The 18696-nt window shown below is 48.1% G+C and overlaps 7 protein-coding genes and 1 pseudogene across 10 annotated transcripts; 2 read left to right on the top strand and 6 right to left on the bottom strand.

Moving 5' to 3' along the window:
- Nucleotides 1-46: 46 nt before the first annotated feature.
- LOC6550273 lies at nt 47-1796 on the bottom strand. Its single transcript, XM_001977596.3, has 3 exons — nt 1390-1796; nt 854-1328; nt 47-645 (listed from the first exon to the last, which is right to left on the bottom strand). Exons 1-3 carry the CDS (start codon nt 1752-1754, stop codon nt 232-234), a joined length of 1254 nt encoding a protein of 417 aa, XP_001977632.1. The 5' UTR covers nt 1755-1796; the 3' UTR covers nt 47-231.
- An 85-nt stretch (nt 1797-1881) lies between these two features.
- Nucleotides 1882-3524, bottom strand: LOC6550272 (transcription initiation factor TFIID subunit 8). The gene is made up of 5 exons (XM_026982316.1): nt 3249-3524; nt 2754-3188; nt 2573-2701; nt 2240-2515; nt 1882-1912 (listed from the first exon to the last, which is right to left on the bottom strand). The coding sequence occupies exons 1-4, from the start codon at nt 3394-3396 to the stop codon at nt 2241-2243; spliced, it is 987 nt and encodes a 328-aa protein (XP_026838117.1). The 5' UTR covers nt 3397-3524; the 3' UTR covers nt 1882-1912; nt 2240.
- Nucleotides 3525-3835: 311 nt separating this feature from the next.
- On the top strand, nt 3836-7861 carry LOC6550271 (multivesicular body subunit 12A). 2 transcript variants are annotated; one of them, XM_001977594.3, is made up of 6 exons: nt 3836-4116; nt 5437-5653; nt 5717-5872; nt 5934-6288; nt 6355-6576; nt 6633-7861. In XM_001977594.3, exons 2-6 carry the CDS (start codon nt 5448-5450, stop codon nt 6750-6752), a joined length of 1059 nt encoding a protein of 352 aa, XP_001977630.1. In that variant the 5' UTR covers nt 3836-4116; nt 5437-5447; the 3' UTR covers nt 6753-7861. The 2 variants fall into 2 exon arrangements, with proteins under 2 accessions (XP_001977630.1, XP_015010785.1); XM_015155299.2 differs by having other exon boundaries at nt 6352-6576.
- LOC6550270 (rho GTPase-activating protein 15) lies at nt 7747-10640 on the bottom strand. Its single transcript, XM_015155638.2, has 4 exons — nt 10291-10640; nt 8684-10031; nt 8521-8626; nt 7747-8444 (listed from the first exon to the last, which is right to left on the bottom strand). Exons 2-4 carry the CDS (start codon nt 9870-9872, stop codon nt 8258-8260), a joined length of 1482 nt encoding a protein of 493 aa, XP_015011124.1. The 5' UTR covers nt 9873-10031; nt 10291-10640; the 3' UTR covers nt 7747-8257.
- On the bottom strand, nt 7907-8243 carry LOC113564495 (annotated as a pseudogene).
- A 1383-nt stretch (nt 10641-12023) lies between the features above and the next one.
- LOC6550269 (3-hydroxyacyl-CoA dehydrogenase type-2) lies at nt 12024-13706 on the bottom strand. Of its 2 annotated transcripts, none has more exons than XM_001977592.3 (2): nt 13549-13706; nt 12024-12928 (listed from the first exon to the last, which is right to left on the bottom strand). In XM_001977592.3, exons 1-2 carry the CDS (start codon nt 13555-13557, stop codon nt 12170-12172), a joined length of 768 nt encoding a protein of 255 aa, XP_001977628.1. In that variant the 5' UTR covers nt 13558-13706; the 3' UTR covers nt 12024-12169. The 2 variants fall into 2 exon arrangements, with proteins under 2 accessions (XP_001977628.1, XP_026838132.1); XM_026982331.1 differs by lacking the exon at nt 13549-13706 and adding an exon at nt 13115-13425.
- Nucleotides 13707-13976: 270 nt separating this feature from the next.
- Nucleotides 13977-15790, top strand: LOC6550268 (transcriptional protein SWT1). 2 transcript variants are annotated; one of them, XM_026981755.1, is made up of 4 exons: nt 13977-14229; nt 14310-14627; nt 14684-15232; nt 15308-15790. In XM_026981755.1, exons 1-4 carry the CDS (start codon nt 14124-14126, stop codon nt 15529-15531), a joined length of 1197 nt encoding a protein of 398 aa, XP_026837556.1. In that variant the 5' UTR covers nt 13977-14123; the 3' UTR covers nt 15532-15790. The 2 variants fall into 2 exon arrangements, with proteins under 2 accessions (XP_026837556.1, XP_001977627.3); XM_001977591.3 differs by having other exon boundaries at nt 14301-14627; nt 15308-15789.
- A 307-nt stretch (nt 15791-16097) lies between these two features.
- Nucleotides 16098-18674, bottom strand: LOC6550267 (transcriptional adapter 3-A). The gene has a single exon (XM_001977590.3). It carries the CDS (start codon nt 18520-18522, stop codon nt 16852-16854), a length of 1671 nt encoding a protein of 556 aa, XP_001977626.3. The 5' UTR covers nt 18523-18674; the 3' UTR covers nt 16098-16851.
- Between the last annotated feature and the right edge of the window lie 22 nt (nt 18675-18696).

Below are 18696 nucleotides of genomic sequence, written 5' to 3'. Positions count from 1 at the left end.
CTAGTAGTAGAATTTCTAGTGAATTTCTATCTCGAATATAAAACATAAATGTTTAATATTTATTGTATTGTAATTGTAATATTGCATTTTCAATGGATATCTAATGGTTCAGGCGACAAACTACATTGTGCTTTTTTGTTTCTTATAAGATGGTTTGTTGGGAAATCATCGGCCTCACACGTATTTGTCTGAACGGAAATAGAAAAAAAAAGTTTACGAACTATGAACTGTCTAGTCAAACAGTTTCAACTCGTCCAAACGTTTTAGGATGCATTTCAAGCTCTCCAGCGTGCGAGTGTTTCCTTCGAACATGAGCTGGACCTTCTGCCTGGCGAATGTCTCGTCGTGAAAGTTCTTCAGAGAGTTATCTTCAGAGTCCACACCGATCATGCTCATCAGGGGGAAAAATCCGAATGCCACAAAGAAACCGTAGGCCTCGCGCTTCCCGATTTCCTCCATGATGTCCTTATAGCTGGGCAGGTCCTTGGACCAGGGCAAGTGCTTCAGGCAGTCCACCAGAGACCTGTAGTAGATGTCGATGAGCTCCTGTCGCCGGTCACGAAGCACCTCCAGTTCCAAGCTGGTGTTTAGGAAGTAGTTGACGTCGAAGCCCAGGCTGCCGTAGAAGCACAGCTGGAAATCAATCTGAAATGGGTGGCTATAAATCAGTCGATTCGGATGTAAACAGTAGTTACCAGCTACTGGTTCACTAAAGTGAACTAAAGTGACCTTAAGGTCAGGTTTATGAAGCAATAAATAAAATATTATATAATAATATAATATATTATATATCTTCATATTCGGATATTGGTGAATAAAGCAGCGGTTGCATCGTCTATCATTTCGTACTCACAATTTTCACCTGGTGCACCGTGTACTCCGCATCGTACTTGAAGAATATATTGTTCACCCAAAGATCGCCGTGATTGAGGACATTATGATTGCCGCGCAGTGGGTACACCGCCTTCAGGACTCGCTCGGTGAAGTGCTCGTGGTAGCGGTAGAGCTTTGTGGTGATCCCACCGAATCCCTCACAGTCACCCACCAGGGCGGCCAGTTTCAGGAGCTGAGTGCCAAAGAGCAGCTTGAAGGGCTCCGACTTGATGGCATCCATGTGGAGCAGGCCGAAGGGATAGCGGTCCACTATGGTTTCCGGCTCCCGTTCGGCCATCACCATGGTGAGGGCATGGTATTCGGCCAGTTTGGCCATCACCAGAGAGGCGTGGTCAAAGTCCAGGCCCATCTGGCGGCACTTCAGCTGGTAGCCCTCGGCGCACAGGTCCTCCAGGATGATCGTCTGCACCGGCTGGGTGGTGGAGTAGTAGTGCCTGTAAATGGAAAAACGTGAGTTACTCATGGCTTCTAGACACGTTGCAGCTTAGAACCCACTTTGGAGCCAAGGTCCAGGCGCTGGGGACTTCCACCGCCCTCCACATGAGTGCCTCCAGCTTTGGCTTGATGTCAATGTAGAAAAGGGTCTCCTTGTTGTAAATGTGCAGGCGGGCTAGGATGGCCTGCTTCTCGTCCGGCATGGACTTTACGATCAGGGATGTCTCCAGGACGCAGTTCTCGGCATTGCGATACTTAATCTGGGCGCGGTAGATGTTGCTGCAGTAGTTCTCCCCGCCGCGCGTAAGGTTGGTCAACTGGACACCGATGACCTGCAAGTCCAGCTGCTGCAATCCGTGCTCCAGGGTGCGCCTGAAGAACTGCGGCGTGAGGTACAGTGGTGGCTCTTCTAGTGCGTCCGACATCGTGAATCCGTAAATTGCAATTGTGACGGTGAACAGCCGGCTTTTTATGCAAAATCTCGGAGAGCACTTGTCGATGCCTCATTTGTTGTCTAATTGATCTTAATGGACAGGGCACGACTGGACCTTCCTCAATTGCCTTGATGGAAGTGCATTTGCCGCTGGATTAGCGGTTTGCAGATTGCAGAACATAGCCGATTTGCAGATGTTCGAGTACAGATCGTGGTTGGAGTACAATTTTAATTTGATATTTAAAAATAACACGAAAAATTGTGCAATTTCTGAAAAGTTCTATACAGTTTCTTCAGTTTAAACATAAAGATTCATAATATGTAAGTTTAATAAAAAATATATTAGTCTACCAATTTTGACCTAAAACTACATTTTAAATTTTCTGAATGCACATACGAGTGCAATTGTTGAAAGTTGTAAATAAAAGAAACAGGAGTGTTTGCACTTTCTAACCATAATTCAAATCGCATGCTAACCTTAAACGTTAGTTTTGGTTATCTCTAGAGTGGAGGGCGTTGGTATCGTAGGCGCTGTAGTGGTCAGACTCCTGCTGGGCATGATTCCGGGTGTGGGGCCTGCTTTGGATCGCTTTGGCAGAGTAGCTGCCCGCAAATAGGGATTATCGATGTTGGGGTTTTCCAAAATGGCCTTGTTTGTGGTGGAATTGGGCTTGATTTCCAGCTCGGGCTTCTCCTCTTTTGACTTGTCGCCATCCATCTCCTCGTTTTCGCTATCGCCCTCTTCACCGTCCTCTGAAAGGGTAGAAAGTGTTAGTATTTCTGAGATCTGCCCTTTTGGGAGAAGCGCACCTTTGCTGGGCACATCTTCCGTGCGATTGGCCACCAGGTAGTGGTACTCCAGCTCCTCGAAGTCAAACACCTGATCTGTGGGATTCAATGCGGCTGCATAGGGAGGAAAGGCGGGCTTGCAGGCAATTACTGAAAGAAAAAGGTTATTAAATGTTAACTGGATTATTATGGTGCCACTTACAAGGAAACATGTTGTCCTCGGTGGGAAAGAGGTTGTTCGTCTCCGTAGTTTTGCAGAGGAACTTGGTGAGCGCCTTCTCGATGTCACGCTTCTGGCAAGCGGCCTTCTCCCTAATGGCCTCGTACTCCGTTACCGGCTGCTTGTGCGTGGGCGTCCGTATGTAGGCGTGCGGATCGGGCATAGGCGGAAAATAGCTGGGCACATAGTGGGGATGCGTGGACTTGCTGCCAGCCTGGAGCAGGCTCAGCGGGCGCTGCTGCGTCTGCTGTGGCGGCAGTGGAATGGGCACGTGCGTCTCCTTGCGCATGTACGGATCCAGGCTAGCGATCGAGATGCCCATGTTGATGAGGGCCAGACTGACATCGCCCACAGTGGGCATTGTGCGACCGCTAAGCTCGCAGTAGTTGTGCGCCGAGTTGCCGATCTCCCCGATCACTAAAATAGCATGCTAAATAGTTATCCTGGTCTAAAAGGGTAGTCCCCATATCCACTTACGCGCCTGCAGCATTTGGGTGAGCGTCTCCAGGCCCTGGTTGCTCGCCTGGCCGGCGCCCTTGTCCACCAGCAGCTGGGACACCGCCTTGTTCAGTAGCCGCCGATACGCATCCACATTGGGCACAGTTACCGCCTCCACCTTCTCCATGAAGACAGCCTTTAATTTGTTTATGCTAAATTAAAAACCGAAATGAACATTGCCACTATAGCGGCTAGTGATGGGACTGTTGGGCACTATCGACTATCGGGCGCTATCACGAGTTCTAGCGGAACTCCACTGGTTATTTCTTTGTTCCAACTGGAGAAGATATATACTCTTAGATAAGGCTTAAGTTGAGTATTACAAATTTAATTTTTCTGTTCTTAAGAGTTAAATGAAAAGCTCAGCACAGAAGCTTATCAAATATAATATATAATATATTAAAATAATGTTGAAAAAGTTTAAATATAGGAGTAGATAAACTGGTAAGCAAATGACTGGGGCTGGAGGAATTAAATTCCCATGAAAAGATTCCCCAAAGGCACTTACATATTTTTTAGATGAAAATATGATGGGGATTATCGATAGTCAATATCGACAGTCGGCTTGAAGCAATCGATATATAGAAAATAGTGAATCGCAGGTGCACCATCACAAATAAATCAGTGCATTTTTTGTTGTTCTTTGCCAAACAATAGAAGACGAACGTATTCGAGAGCAAATTAAAATAAAATCGGGCGACCGGATCGGACATTATTCGTTAATTATTCAATTAAATGCAGTTAATGACGCGGCGGCCTGCATAGTGCGATTGCATAGTCACCAAGTGGTCCGGAGCCAATAGTCGTAATCCGAACCCGAATCGCTCCATCGGGAATCGTTAATTGTGTACGTATATATATGTAAATGGATATGTGTGGATGCTGTGTTGACTAATGTTTTTTTCGGATGGGGGATAGTATAAATGTATAAATGGATGTGTAGTTGAGTGGGGCGAGTTGGGGGAGCCACTCGAACTTCCTGGCAATTTGCACTTATAATTGGAATCGTGTGCGGCCTCTTCAAAATTGTTTCTATTTTTAAGCTCTATGTGGTGCTCCACTTTGGTTATCAGCCGGAGTTTTCCCACTTTACCAGACTTATACATTTATGTACAATCTGTAATCCCCTTTCTTTGTCTGCGCGCCAAAGAGTTTCCCTTTCGAAACCTTAGAAAGTGTGTGCACAGGAAAAAAATAAGATCTTAATTAATGATCGATGATAACAAACAACATTACTAACAACACTTAAGAGTGGTATATATCATATTTCGAGATAATGTAGTTAAAATAATGCAATTATTGATAATAGGATTATTGATAATAGGAGCAAACTTACGTAGTATCATATGATGAACTGAACAAAATTCTTTTCATTGATCATATGTATATGGCATCTTTAACCTTTTACCCTGATTTTTTCATGTCAATAATAATGTCTTAACAGAACAAGCACGTCTTTGTTCATTTGCTTTGTTTTTCTGTTATACTTGGCCCAACGTTTGTTTTGATTTCTTGAAAACGAGCTTTTATTGCATTTTGCAGTGGGTTTTAACACTTTCTGGATGACTCAGAGTTGCCGGTCGTCAACTGGCTTGTATATCTTATCAGTAGTTTAATACAAAACATATTGACAATCAGAGAACCCAAATACCATAAAAACGAGAGTCATCTCCTATATTCTATTGTAAAGTGCGCACTCGAACGTGCGGCTGAGTTTGTTTATTTCATTTCCTCGGATACGTGAGCATGTGAGTGGTTAAAGAGAAACTCGGACCTGGCCCTGGAGGGGCGACCTACAAAAGAATGCCATGCAAAAAACCCAGCAGCACGATCATGATTCACTAGTGTGGGGCGGGAAAAAGCACTTGGTACCGGTACCGGTTTGTATTTCAAAGTTGTTTGTGCTCCTACAAGAGCAGTTTCGAAAAATTACTTAATATTTATTTGATATCGGTTGTATTGGCTTGGGAGTCGTAACCATTTAAGTCAAAAGCTCAACAAAGTGGATAAATTATATCCATTAATATTCACTTTACCTCAATAAATAATACACATCAAACAACACAACATGTTGTATCCGCAAAGAGAATATATAACTCGAATTACATCTACGAGCCATAACTCAAATTGCCAGTTAACTAATTGTTCTGCCTGTGATTTGCTTCAGGAATCCGAGCGATGAACAAGGTGGGCAAGCACATCCAAAGCGGCATCGGCGCAGCACCCAACTCGGCATTATCCACGACGGCTCTACTGGGTACTCCGCTGGAGGCGTCCAATGCAGCTGGGTTGGCCAGCACCACCAATGTGTTCAATTCCATAATGAGCTTCCTGCCGGACAATCGACCCATCACCTCGCTGCACATCGTTGAGGATTTCGAGCGGTTAGTGTGGTGTTGGTCGTTTTCAAGTGATTCGTCCATACTAATAGGTGTTTCTCGTTCTAGCTGCCCGAAGAACTTCAGTGCCATAAACCGCACCTACGACCAGGATTCTGATGCGGACCTATGGCGCGACTACAGCCTGTTTGGACGCCAGAACACACGCTACCTCTGCCTGTCCAAGTCCGAGGGCCTGCCGGAATACGTGGTGGAGACGCTACAGTGAGCTCAACTCTTTGGACTCTATTTCCCTTTGATTACTAACATTTGTTTTTGTTTTAAGAGTGATTTCGGATAAAACACCGCCGCCCAAGGAATTCTCCCAGGTATCCCGCACTGCCGACAGTGATCAGAAGGCCTGGCGTAAGCGTCAGGTTATCTACAAGCTCTCCAAGCGCGGCACTGTGACCCAGGCGGTCACCGACATAATACTCTGCTCCAAGTTGAAGGCAGCGCCCGATGGCTTTAAGCTGGCCGGCGATATCAACGGAGTGCTTATCTGCTACAAAACGAGCGCGATTCCGGTGCGCCTCTCGCCACCAGTGCCAAGTGGGGGAGTGCCAGCTCCAGCCACCTGCGAGGTGGAGCAGGCCCTGAACCGCCTGAATCTCCAGGGCCAACGCAACTCACGTGGACCAGTAAGTCGTACGCCTAGCTAATTCCGTTTTCAACTACTGACAGTGCTTGCCCATTTCACCAAGCAGCTGCCACAACCACCGACTGAACACCATGATTATGAAGAGATCCAAGCCAACTATCAAATAAACTCGCCACAGCGGCCGGCGCCACCTCGGCCAGCGGGAGTGGGTTCCGGAGGAGGACGCGGTACTTACGGCGGAACGGGCACACTGGGCACCTACACAGAGCTGGAGGGAGTGCCTTTCGTCATGGACGTTAGGCTCCAGCGCAACCAAGCTGTGAATGATGTGAGTGAAGCATCCAGTAGCTATTGACCTCTCGCTCTAATTCGATATTTGCATAGATACCTACACTGCCAGAAATCTCTACGCTGCTCAAGTCTCTGGACTATGACTTTCAGCTGGAACGTCAGATCTTGTGCACCATGAAATCATCGGCATCTAAGAACCCGTTCTTTAAGTAAGATTGCAAAACTTCATCGGGAGCGTCGCAAATTGATTGTTGGGAAAATGTTAAGAGCAAAGCAACAGAACCGGAAATGAGTGGATTTTATATAGAGTTTAGCGTAAGCTTGACCCAATCGCATAATGATGCGCATGTGGAAGCTGTCATAATAAACCCAGTTATTCAGTTGAAATTAATTTCTGAGGAACCCGACCCCTTAGAGTAAAATGTGTGTAATATTCCTGTGCCTTCGATATGTATCTAATTTTGATGCTTGCCCGAGCAATCATACACCTCAGTTCTGTAGAACCCCTCATTGGAAAGCAACCGAATCAGAATCCTACCTATTTACATCATATAAATCATTCATATACATGCATCGATTAACCCCGAATTGTGATCAGAAGAGCAGGCGCAATACGTTGTCATTAATTAAGAAGCGCTACATCAGATGGCTTTACGTGTACACAACACATTCACATACATATGTATTTCGAAAGGCCAACGCATATGTACACCTACCACATATGTCCAAAAGTGTAATGTTAAAGTTAAATCAAGTCCAGAGAAATGGCTGCTAATATAAACCTAGTACATACAATATATCTAATATATATATATATATATATACACGTTTAAAGGCCACATAGCACTTAAAACCAGTTGGTTTTTAAAAACATATATCTATTACATATTAGCTCTAGTGACGATTAGACTGTATTGCAAAATCATAGATTCTTCCCAGCTGCCTCCGTCCTTGTCACCTGCATTTCCCTGCATTCCCAGCTCCTTTTCGCCCTTCCAAAAACACCCACCATGTTATATAGCAGTTCAAATAGAAGAAAAATATATATACGCCCGTGAAAATAAAATATTAAGTCGTGTTCTTTTGATAAGTTGCTCGGGTCTTGAATTTCGTAATACCATCTGTGCATTAGTCAGCATGGATGCAGTTTAAATGATTATTGTAGCCCATAGAAAAGAAATGGAATTGATCAAATACTTACAACTTATACGCTGTGTAAAGGTGAAAACCCTTTTAGTTTATTAAACATAAGTACAAAAGTTGATGAAGTAAAAATAAAAAAAATAATGGTAGGACCCAATTGGTAGTGGGGGCTAAAGTCATTCCATATGTACAGTGCTCTCTCTGGCATGAAGGATCGATGTCATTGGCCCGGATCAGAATAGATTGTGGAAGAGCAGGTCCGGCTGCGACAGAGTCTTCTTCAGGTTGCGCATGCTCAGGCGGCGGCGATCGGCGGTGCATCTGTAGACGACGTGGTCGGGATTGGGATCGGAATCGTTGGGAATGGGGATTGGTGTGGCAGGTACAGTGGGTTCGGGTTCAGGTTCAGGATTTCGAGTGGTTAGCAAAGCGTTCGAAACAACGGCACAGTAGGTGAGCGGTTTGGATGAGGCATAAGCGGCTGGGATTCGGGTTTGTAGGTAACAGTAGCGGGCGCCCGGACACCAAATGGACCTTCACCTGGGAGACTGGGGCTGCTCCTCAGCGGGGCTCACTTACTCGAATATGCGCCCCTGGTACTCGATCATCACCTTGACGCAGTCGGCCAGAGTTTCGCCCTCGCGCAGAAGCTGCTGGATGTCCTGCACGTGGATGCCCTGCGGCACCGTGTGGAAAATCGAGGGCGTCACCGATATGGACAGTGTCTCCGCGCTGATCTGCTGCAACGGCACCTTGGTTATTCTGCAAATGGAAATGAATTCAAATATGTTGTGAAGTGCTACAGATGTTCCACGAGTATGTGCGGGCATTCACTAACCTATTGAAGTGTCCGAAGATGTAATCCATGGTGTCCCGGTTACTCTCCGGCAGCGAGCGAATCAGTCTTTTCAGGGAATCCAACTTCACAGAAAGATCGGTTAACACTGCGGGTAGGAGAGGATTACAAACATAACTTTGGAGAGGCATACTTTCAAACTTACACCACTGATTGGGCTGTCCAATGAAGGTCTTGGCCTCGTTGACACTGACCAGCGGACTCTTGATTTCGCGCAGGAAAAGCTTCAGCACACCGGTCAACGTGTGTATATCCACGTCCGGCTGACGCAGTGAATCATAGTCATTGGCGTCGATGCTGAAGCGCAGCGTTTGGATTTTATTGTAATCGCCACACTGCCGATAAATCCCCTCAATGGGCTGCGCGGATCTGCGATACTTTTGCTCGATAAGATCACAGCAATCCACAACGATCCGCGGCACAGTGCGGTGCTGGTCGTGCTTAAGAACCATCTCCAGGTCCGTATCGAAGCAGGGCTCGTCGAAGAAGATGCGCTGTTCCCGCAGCGTTTCCACGCTGGGCCGGCTCTTGAACCAGTTGGACAGGCTCATCCAAGCCACCAGGCGCGAGGGTCGGACATTGGGACTGCCATGAGCAGTCCGCTTGCCATGAGCTGCAACACCGCCCGGTCCTGCGAAGCGTGTTTTATCCTTGTCCTTCTCCCTGTCGCGTTCCTGAAGCAGTTCCGACAATTGGCGACTCATTTCGCCCACCTTCTGTTCCAGCTCCTGGCTGTACGTGGTCTGGACGAGCAGATCCTGCTCCAGAGTGTGCATACGCTGCTTGAGATCGTGCCAGCGCTTTGTGCAGCTGCTGCAGCACTCGAGTTGACTGCGGCGATCTCTGCCTGACTTGGACCTGCCCACCGCCGGACTGCCGCCAGAGCTGGAGTTCGAGGAGCAGACATCGAGACTGGTGTTGGACACCAGCACAGCTGTGTTGGTTGAATCGTCCAGGAACAGGCGGGTCAGATCTTTGGTGCTGCTGCTCTTAAGCAGCGCCAGCTTGTTGGGTCTGGTTTTCAGCTCTCTGAGGAGGACGACCGCTTCGGGCCGCCCGGAATCCTGTTTTCCCACCTTATCCAAGGTGCAATTGGAGCCCCCACTGCCCTCCAGGCGAAACAGAGTGCCCGAGGTGACACTGTGACCACGCATATAGGCGTGTTGGGCCTGCGACGATGACGACGATGTCGTGGAACGATCGCGAAAGCAATTCATCAGGGTCTTTCCGGGTTGGCGTCTCTCGTGAGCCACAAATCCCGCGGCGCCGATTACAATATGCGCCGAGTCTGGAGTGCCAGGCGTTACTGGTCGCTGACTGGTCGTTGTCTGCATGATGCTGGGTTCGGCTATCGGGTTTCCAACACCCTTTCCACTCTGGCTTCTTCTCGATTCGCTGCACTTGGGCTTATCGCCGCCGGGTGAGGCAGCTGACCAGTGGAGAACCCTTCGCCTTCGACTTCTTCTGTTGCCCAGTGACGTTATGTGTATGAACTGTGCAAAAAGAAATAATCGTGTTTATAATTAGTTTATGACCATTGAATTTAAGTGAAGATAGTGAGCACAGTGAGCACGGTGAACTACAAATTATTTTTTAGATAGCCTTCATGAGAGAATAAAAACCAAATGGCTTTCATTGAAAAAAGTATGAATATAACGTACAACGAGACAAACTCTAGTAAATCAGTATGAAATACAGGTTCTCAATGGAAGTCGAAGTCTTTAGTCGGTGCACACTGTGGTAGCCACTCACCTCTTGCGCTTTTCAAGAGCCTATTCCTGTCAAAACACACAATGTTGCCCAAAGATGTTGCAAGTGCAACAGCAGCAACACCTTGCACACCAGTTGACCGACCACAAATCACTTCTGGGGCTTCTGATTATGGATTTTCCTCGGGATTCGGATGACGCAGTATCAGAGGCGCGATTGCCGGTCGGTCATGGATTGTGGATAATTCACAGGCAGCTCCGATTTCAACTGACTGGCTGGGGCGAGCGGTTGGAATTCTGTGGACGCTTATCGCACTTCCAATTGTTCCACAGTCGCAGGCCACTCCGACACTCCAGATAAGATAGCCAGAGAACCAAACAAATGCCAAAGCCCGCGGTACACATATAAATATAACTGGCTGTCACAGAATTGACGATTATGTGTGAAATCCACTGGAGGAGTTGCTATTCTCCCTATGCACACGATATCCCACATTCGTATCGTTTTGTTTTCACTGGGCAATCGCCTCTGTAGGCTGCCGACTTGGACTTTGGCAATTTCTGGGTAACTGGAGCATGTCAGGGCCTTGACCAGCGTATATATAGCCTATATATGTATATAGATATCCTATCGGTCGTGATGGGTCGAGTAATGCTTTTTATATATAGGAAGGTGCGAATGTCTAATATCCGGTGGTGATGAATCGCAACAAATGTGATAAGTGGTTTCAAAGTGGAGGATCAGGTAAAAAGCTTGCCCTCCCGCTCGTTCTGCTGTCGGCGGACTTACTTGTGGTGCCAGTTCAATGCGGTACAACTCCAGTAGTCGACCCTTGGCAGCCTGATTTAGCTGGCGCACTGTCAATGCCTCAGCGCATGTTCTCATCATCTGGAGATTGGTCGTCGCCGGAGGGCTTTTAACTAGAAACTGAATACGCTCGCTGGATGGCTGATGGCTCTGTGATCTCCTTGGGACGTAGCTTTCGCCGAAAATATACATCTTTCAGCTGCTTAACATTGGAGGCCAAATCCCGGCTGGTTAGAGACAGTTTAAATGGATCATTTAGATCATTTTCACAGCCTTGCTTCGCGGCCTGTAGTTTCGGTAGTTCACATAGTTCACATAGAGCATCTGGAGCATCAGTGGACGCAGTGGAAGGCGGGTACAAGCTAAGTTTGAGGATCATTAAAATATATTACTGGCTCACGTTTCCCCCATCTGTGCTGGACTGTATGAAACTCAGCCTCGTTGACCTGTGCTTCCTTTTTTGTCGGGGATTTCGCCCATTTCAATTCCTCTGGTCTTGTTTTCCCATGGGATCTGATTGCTAGACAAGTGGTTCATCCTTCTGATCTCTGCCAGGAAGTTTCCGGCTGAGCAGCGCCGATATGGCGGCATTATCTTCTGGCAAGCGATTTTCAAATGTACAATGTTTACATTTTGAAACAGAGCTGCCAACCTGCGGGTACAGCAGAAAATTCTTAAAGGGCACTGGCCTACAGATACCCTTCTATTAAATAAGTATTTACTGTAAATATAAGCATAAATATGATTATAGACTATAGTCTTATTGCAATGTATTTGGTATTTGATATTGATACTTTAGAAGCAATTTGACAACAATTTTGGTCAGTAGTAATACTGGCTTATCGAACATGAACCAACCTGTTGCAATCAGCTTTCCAACCCAATACACCCCAGTTACCCCATAAAAGGCCGGCATGAGGCCGGCAAGGCCCAGTGTTGAAAAGCAGCACGCAGACGCGCCTCCAAAATTTCAAATGTGACAATGTGTGTTTAATAGCAATTATTACATAATTTCGGGACAGATAATAAAACTTTTCAGCTTAACCACTAGACAATAGATAAATGCAAACTGATCGAGCCACTTCCAGAGGTCCAAGGCCGGGCCAAGCCTGATCTAGGGCATCATGCGCAGGGCGCCATCGATGCGGATGACCTCGCCGTTGAGCAACGGATTCTCGTAGATGGCCTGCACCAGGTGGGCGTACTCACTGGGCTCGCCCAGGCGCTGCGGGAACGGGATGGACTTGGCCAGGAAGGTGCGCACCTTCTCCGGCAGAGCGGCCAGCATGGGAGTGTTGAACAAACCCGGTGCAATCGTGCAGATACGGATGCCCTGGGTGCTCAGGTCGCGGGCAATGGGCAGTGTCATGCCCACCACGGCTGCCTTGGAAGCGGAGTAGGCCGCCTGGCCGATTTGGCCATCGAAGGCAGCCACAGAGGCGGTGTTCACGATCACGCCGCGCTGTCCATCCTGGTTGGGCTCATTGGCGCCCATCAGTCCGGCGGACAGACGGATCACATTGAACGTGCCCACCGTATTGATGTTGATCACCCGCTGGAAGTCCTCCAGCCGGTGGGCCACGTTCTTGTTGAAGTTGTACGTCTTCACCGCGGTGGCTGTGCCGGCACAGTTCACCGTCAGATCCAGTCGACCGAACTTATCCTTGGCCGTCTGCAGGGCGGCGCTCACATCCTTCTCGGAGGTCACGTCCACGGGCACGAAGACCACCTTGTCGCCCAGCTCCTTGGCCACCTCGTTGCCCTTGGAGGAGGGCAGATCGGCCAGGATCACGCTGGCACCCTGCTTGGCCAGGCGCTCGGCGGTGGCGCGACCCAGTCCAGAGGCTCCTCCAGTCACCAGGGAAACGGCGTTCTGAGAAAGGAAAGGCATAGGGTTAGTATCTACTTGTTGCTTGTCAGGACTAATGAACCAGAGTCTAATAATGCGCTATATTCCGTTGAATCCCCACTACAAAATCAATGTTACAAGAGTTAGGGATACCAACAAAATAAGCCTATAGAATTCAGAATATACGATCTGAAGGACTGAGATCATTACCTTTATCTGCTGTGCAACTACTGCCTAATGTCATTTGGTTTGCATTAATTTGGGAAGCTGCCTATAAAATGATATATATGTAGAGAAAGCACGATCCTCACTTGCAGATAAAAGCCCAACTAAACTAATAATCCGATGCCGGTTAATCGTATTTTTAGCGAGCAGCTGACAGATGCGTTTGGTGTCCACTTTCCCGATAAGCCGCAGTGTGTTGTTGTATAACTTGTGGCGAAGTAATGCTAATTATTGGATGGGTACAAGGTACATCGCTGTGGGCAGAGATACAGTTATTTATGGGACTCCATGTTTATAATAGACACGAGTTCAGATCCCAATTGGACTTTGCACCCCGGCCGCCGTGTCATCGGTCGCTTTTACTGCGCTAATTCCCCCGTAATCGCTGTGTGATCCTTATTTACAGCACCCCCACGTACCTTGATCATTATTCTGGCGAAATGTGTTGTGGGTGCGAAAAGCGGTGGTTACTTAGTGCTCGGGAAAGCTTTTTGAACAAAAACTTATTAAGCGATTCGAAACCGTGCGGTGTGACCGTATATGTCTAGTGCAAAATACCGCTAAAGAATACTGACTTATTTGTTTTACTTTCAAATTGCAGTTGATTTCAATTCATAAATTTGGTTCTTATGTATGTAAGATTTTGTCCTAACTTTAAAACAGAAATTACCTCGAGCCGGTAAACACCGTAGATTTTATTTGGAAGGTTCGCTGGCTCCCACTGTTTACTTCAAGAACATTTTTTATAAGCAATCAAGTACTCATGTGCTTTAATTAGTTGTCTTAATAATAACTAATGCTGTGGAATAACATATACTTGTTACTTTTTTATATATATAGAACGAGTTCGTTCTAAACCTCCACCCCTATCGTGACACGAGGCCCATCGCTGCGTCACGTGCGTTCGGTCCATCTCTAGTCTGAACTCTTATTGATGTTACAATAACAACAATAAATGTATATTTACTAACCATCAAATGTTGAGGAGCGCAAAATGTCGTCCGGGGGCAGAAACGAGCACACGTCAAAGTCATCAAATCGACGCCTTTTGGGCGACGACGAGCGGGATAAGCTGATAACCACGCCACGGCTGTCAAATGGTAAGATTTTCTCCCAAGAAAACTACGCCTTTTCCAAAAAATGGCATGATCGAACGCAATTATCCGTGCAGTGGTTCCAGGAACGGGCAAACAGCCTGCCCAGGAGCGTCTCAAGCGGCTGCAGACCCAATTGAAGCGGGTGCAGGACAAGAAACCCATCAGGAACAATGAGAAGAAGCGGGAGACCATCAAGCGGATCACCCGCAGCTCCTCCACATCGCAGATTGCCACCCCCGATTCGGCGCCCAATCGTCGATTAAGTGCATACACATCCACGCCCAAGCGTCTGACGGCACAGACCAAGGTGGTCATGTGTGCGTCACCCAGGAACGCCTGGGAAAAGCCAAAAGCCCTGGTGGATGCCAACAATCGCCTGAAGGCAGGACCTTCCCAAAGTGGTGAGTACTCTGTGCATATAGATTCTCTTACCAAAATATACTTATCGTTTCCTTAGCCAACGAGCGTCTCACGCAGTTAAGGACTTTGCTGCAGCAGAAGCAGCAGAATGAAGAGCGCAACAACAATGATGTGGCCAAGATCAACGAAAAGGTCGTCGGAAAACAAGCAGAGAACTGTAACATCTCAAATCCAAGTGCATTTAATGGCTCATCGTCCAGCGAAATAAAGCCCGAGCCCATGGAATGGGAGGAGTCCATTGAAGGCGAGTCCCCAAAGAAGGATCAGGATGAGGCTAAGGAAGAGGACGACATTCTGCAGATGCGGCAGGCAGCCGATGGCGAGGAGCTGCCCACTCGGCTTGTGGACCTCATGTATTTCGTGCTGGACACCAACGTTCTGATGCAAAACATCAAGTTCGTGGAGAGTCTGACCGAGTTGGTGTTGCCAGGTACGGTGGGGAGCATGTTGTACATTCCCTACATAGTAATCAAAGAGCTCGACAAGCTGAAGAGTCAGTACAACTCGGATAATCCAAAGCGACTGGTTGCCGTGCGAGCAATACGCTATTTGAACACCAAGTTCGATGAGAGCTTGGGAATACAAGGTGAGTCGTGGGTCGTGGATTGTGTATATATGTATGTATTATCTCTCCAACTAACCGTGATTCCCTGTGCTGCAGCTCAATCCGCCGAGGAGGAGGCGGATCATCTGATTAAAGTCGACTGCCCGGACGACAGCATTATAAATTGCTGCCTGCAGCTGCAGGACCAGGTTCCCAACATGATGCTACTCACGAACGACGAGAACGTGCGACTCAAGGCCAATGCCTCGGACATCCAGGTCTCCTGTCGCTCCGATCTGATGTCCACCTATGCGGATGAGTTTGCAGCCCTCGGCGATTAGCTGACAGCTGCCACACTACACATAGTATACGAAAGACTGTGACTGCGTTTGTGATATGGGATCCGGAGGCAGTCGGAAGGGATCCACCTGTCGAGCTGCACCACTGCACCGCAGCATACATGAAGTACAATCGATCTTTTACACATATGTACATACAACACCTACATTTAGAGAAAGGCCAGTGGAGTGTTCACTAAAGACTAAGTTTCGCATATTACCTATATAATATTACTGCCTTTTGCTACCAGCAATGAAGTTTGTTTTTTGATATATTTGCCTGGCGATTACCGATCGAGATAGAGAATCCGCGGTCCCCGGAAGAGCTTCCTTCGATCGAAGGGGCCCGCTTGTTTGGATTTAATTAGCCGCACACCGGAGTTGCCGACTTTGATTGCGCCTTATCGGTTGGGCAAACAAGATCGGAGAACTGGAGGATTTCCCACATCCGCTGGAGTTCACTTGGCCCGTTCCGCCGGCCAGATCGAGCTCAAAGCGTGCGCAGCGTTCACCCAGCGCGGTGGTTCCTCTCCTCCGAACTCCCATGGTGGAAAATTCTGTGGTTTTCTCTCGATAGTGACAACTTTATTGCCGCGCGATTACTTAAGCTATACAAAGTGTATGTGTTTGGGTGTGTTAAATAGGGTGGATCAATATTTATAGTTGCGAAAAACAAGAAAAAGCTTTTCCACAAAGGCGGTTCGTAAAATGTACGAAATTGCAGCAAGTAAAACTTTCAGTTCATTAACCAATAATGAATCTCAATATTTATGTACACAAAACCAAATCTCGCATGTAGAATCTGCGGATGTATACGTATTTCATTTTCAGGCATTGCAAACAAATTACGAAAAACGCTACTTTGTAAAGAAGCACAATTATGATTTTATAAAAGAACAGTTTAAAATAACCAAACGCTAAAAGCAGTTCTTATCTAAATAACTAATTTCACTTTAATCTTGAACTCTACATTCTATAAGCTATATATCTTTGTTAATGTACAGTCTGGCGACAAAGATAAGAATACGGGTTTGGAAGCTAGTGGAAAAAGACTCAGATGTGGCGTTTGACTCGAGGAAACTAATGCAAAACTTTTTCCGCCACATTGAGCGCATTTCCCTAACTATCCATACCTTGGATTGCGTACACTAGATGGTACGTGGTGAATATCTTGGCTAATTTACAGTCTGGCGAAAAGAAAGGAGGCGAGACGGAGGCGGAACTCCTTCAGACGCACTGCAGCTTGAGGCTAGCGTCCCGGACCTGCCTCTTTGCCTGATGCATGGCCATTAGCTGGCACCAGCCCCAGGCCAGGGTCCTGTCCTACATCTTTGGTTCGAGCAGGGAGCTGCCGGCGCCGCCGATGCAGGGCAGATGCATCTGCATCCGCTCCAGCTGATCCGCCAGCAGGCGCTGCTCGTTGGTCAGCCGGATTATCTCCTGCTTCTCCTCGAAGGTGTGACCCTTGCGTTTGGCTCGATACTGCAACATCCGCTTGTAGCACTCAAGTATCTCCTGGTCCACCGTGTCCAGTTTCCGTTTGATGGCAATTCTCTTGATTTCCTCGCTGGCGACGGCACGCAGTCGCTTTAATTCCTCGCTGTTGAACTGCGAAATAGAGCTGATCTCGGTCGTGACTCGCTTGATCTCCATCAGCACCTCGTCCACGTCTTCGTGGGCCGCAAATTCACTGGCATCGATCAGGCCGTTCTCGATGAGAGTCTTCTTCAGACGCTGTTCAATGCCCACGCCATGTTTCATCATGGCGAGGGATCGGAAATTCCCGGAAGCGGCTGCCGCGGCAGCATTTGCCGAGGATGAGGAATGCGAGTGGGTGTTCTCGTTGCTGCTGCTTGTGGTGCTGTTGCTGTGCTCGCCCACCGCGGCCTGTTCGCTGGGCAGCGTCATCAGCGATTCCTCCATCAAGGCGGACACCAATCGCTGGGTAAGTGGACCAGTGATGCTCTCCTCCACCATTCCGTCGGCTTTTTTGAGCATTCCGCTGGAATTGTGCGATTTGATTCGTGCTCCGCCTGGCTGCAGTGCCTTCATATCCTCCTGGGCCCAAACTGTGGAGTAATGGGGACCCAGAGTGGGCACTGGCGGCACAAGTGGACCCCAATACTGCTCCAGCAGGTCATCAATTAAGCGCAGATCCTCGTTGGTTAGCGGCATGCAGTAGGGCTCTACGGATAGCCAGAACTTGTTTGGCGTATCGTTCTTGGGCACCGCCACCTTGGGTAGCTGCGGCAACGGCTGGTGGTGCGGCAGCACGGATCCAGAGGCATTGGCTGCAACCAGTGTGGGCAGATAGTCCATGCTGTCGTCGGTGTGCACGGTCAAGGGGCTGTTCTTCGCCTGGTGCTTCGAGGATCCACCGGAAATGCCCTGTTGCTTTAGAATGGTCATCGAGGAGTGCTTCTTGCGCACGCCCGTTGGCTCATCCCGCTTGCGCTTGGATTGGCTGGAGGAGGAGGCGCCTCCACCGCCCAGCGGGCTGCCCAGACTCGCAGAGGAGTTGCTTCCGATACCCAGCAGGCCATTGAGCATGCTGGCTGGACAAGGTGGCGATCCAGGCACACGGTCGAGCTTTCTTCGATCCTGGCGCTTCTCATCCTTGTCCAGACTATCATACTCCGCTTTAAGGACGCGCGTGCGCAGCGCCACATTGGAGAGCATCTGTTCCAGCTCCAGTTGCACTGCATCCAGATCCTCGGCCGCCAAATGATCATCTGCCGGACGCTGTAGTGCCGTGCCGATGGTGGGCAGCAGTTTGGGCACGTCCCGGGTGCGAATTATGGGTATAACGACGCCTCCGGGCGTGGCCAGCACCTCGGACTCTATGTAGGAGCTCGCTGGAGCGGATTTGCCGCCACCTGTGCCATTTGTGGGCAGTTTTCCAGCTCCTCCGGATGACGCAGAAATGCCAAAGCCACCGGAACCGAGAGAGCCCCCGAAGTGGGCCAGCTTGATGTTCTTCAGGTTCGCACTCATGGGACGGGACGCGACTGCGACTGTTTGGAGATCTTTGTGTCAGCTAGATTACGGATTAAATTGGTGCTTTTCCTCTTTTTCTTGTGGTGTAAAAATCGCAATTTGTTTTGCGTCGATATGGCAGTGTGACCGTAGTGGAAGATGTGTAAATATAGTATAAAATATGCTAAAATA

This window comes from Drosophila erecta, unplaced genomic scaffold (genome assembly GCF_003286155.1).
Source record: "Drosophila erecta strain 14021-0224.00,06,07 unplaced genomic scaffold, DereRS2 tig00000126-arrow-pilon, whole genome shotgun sequence".
NCBI lineage: Eukaryota > Metazoa > Arthropoda > Insecta > Diptera > Drosophilidae > Drosophila > Drosophila erecta.
The sequence above is the reverse complement of the archived record's forward strand: the minus strand, read 5'-3'. Positions and strand labels throughout refer to the sequence as shown.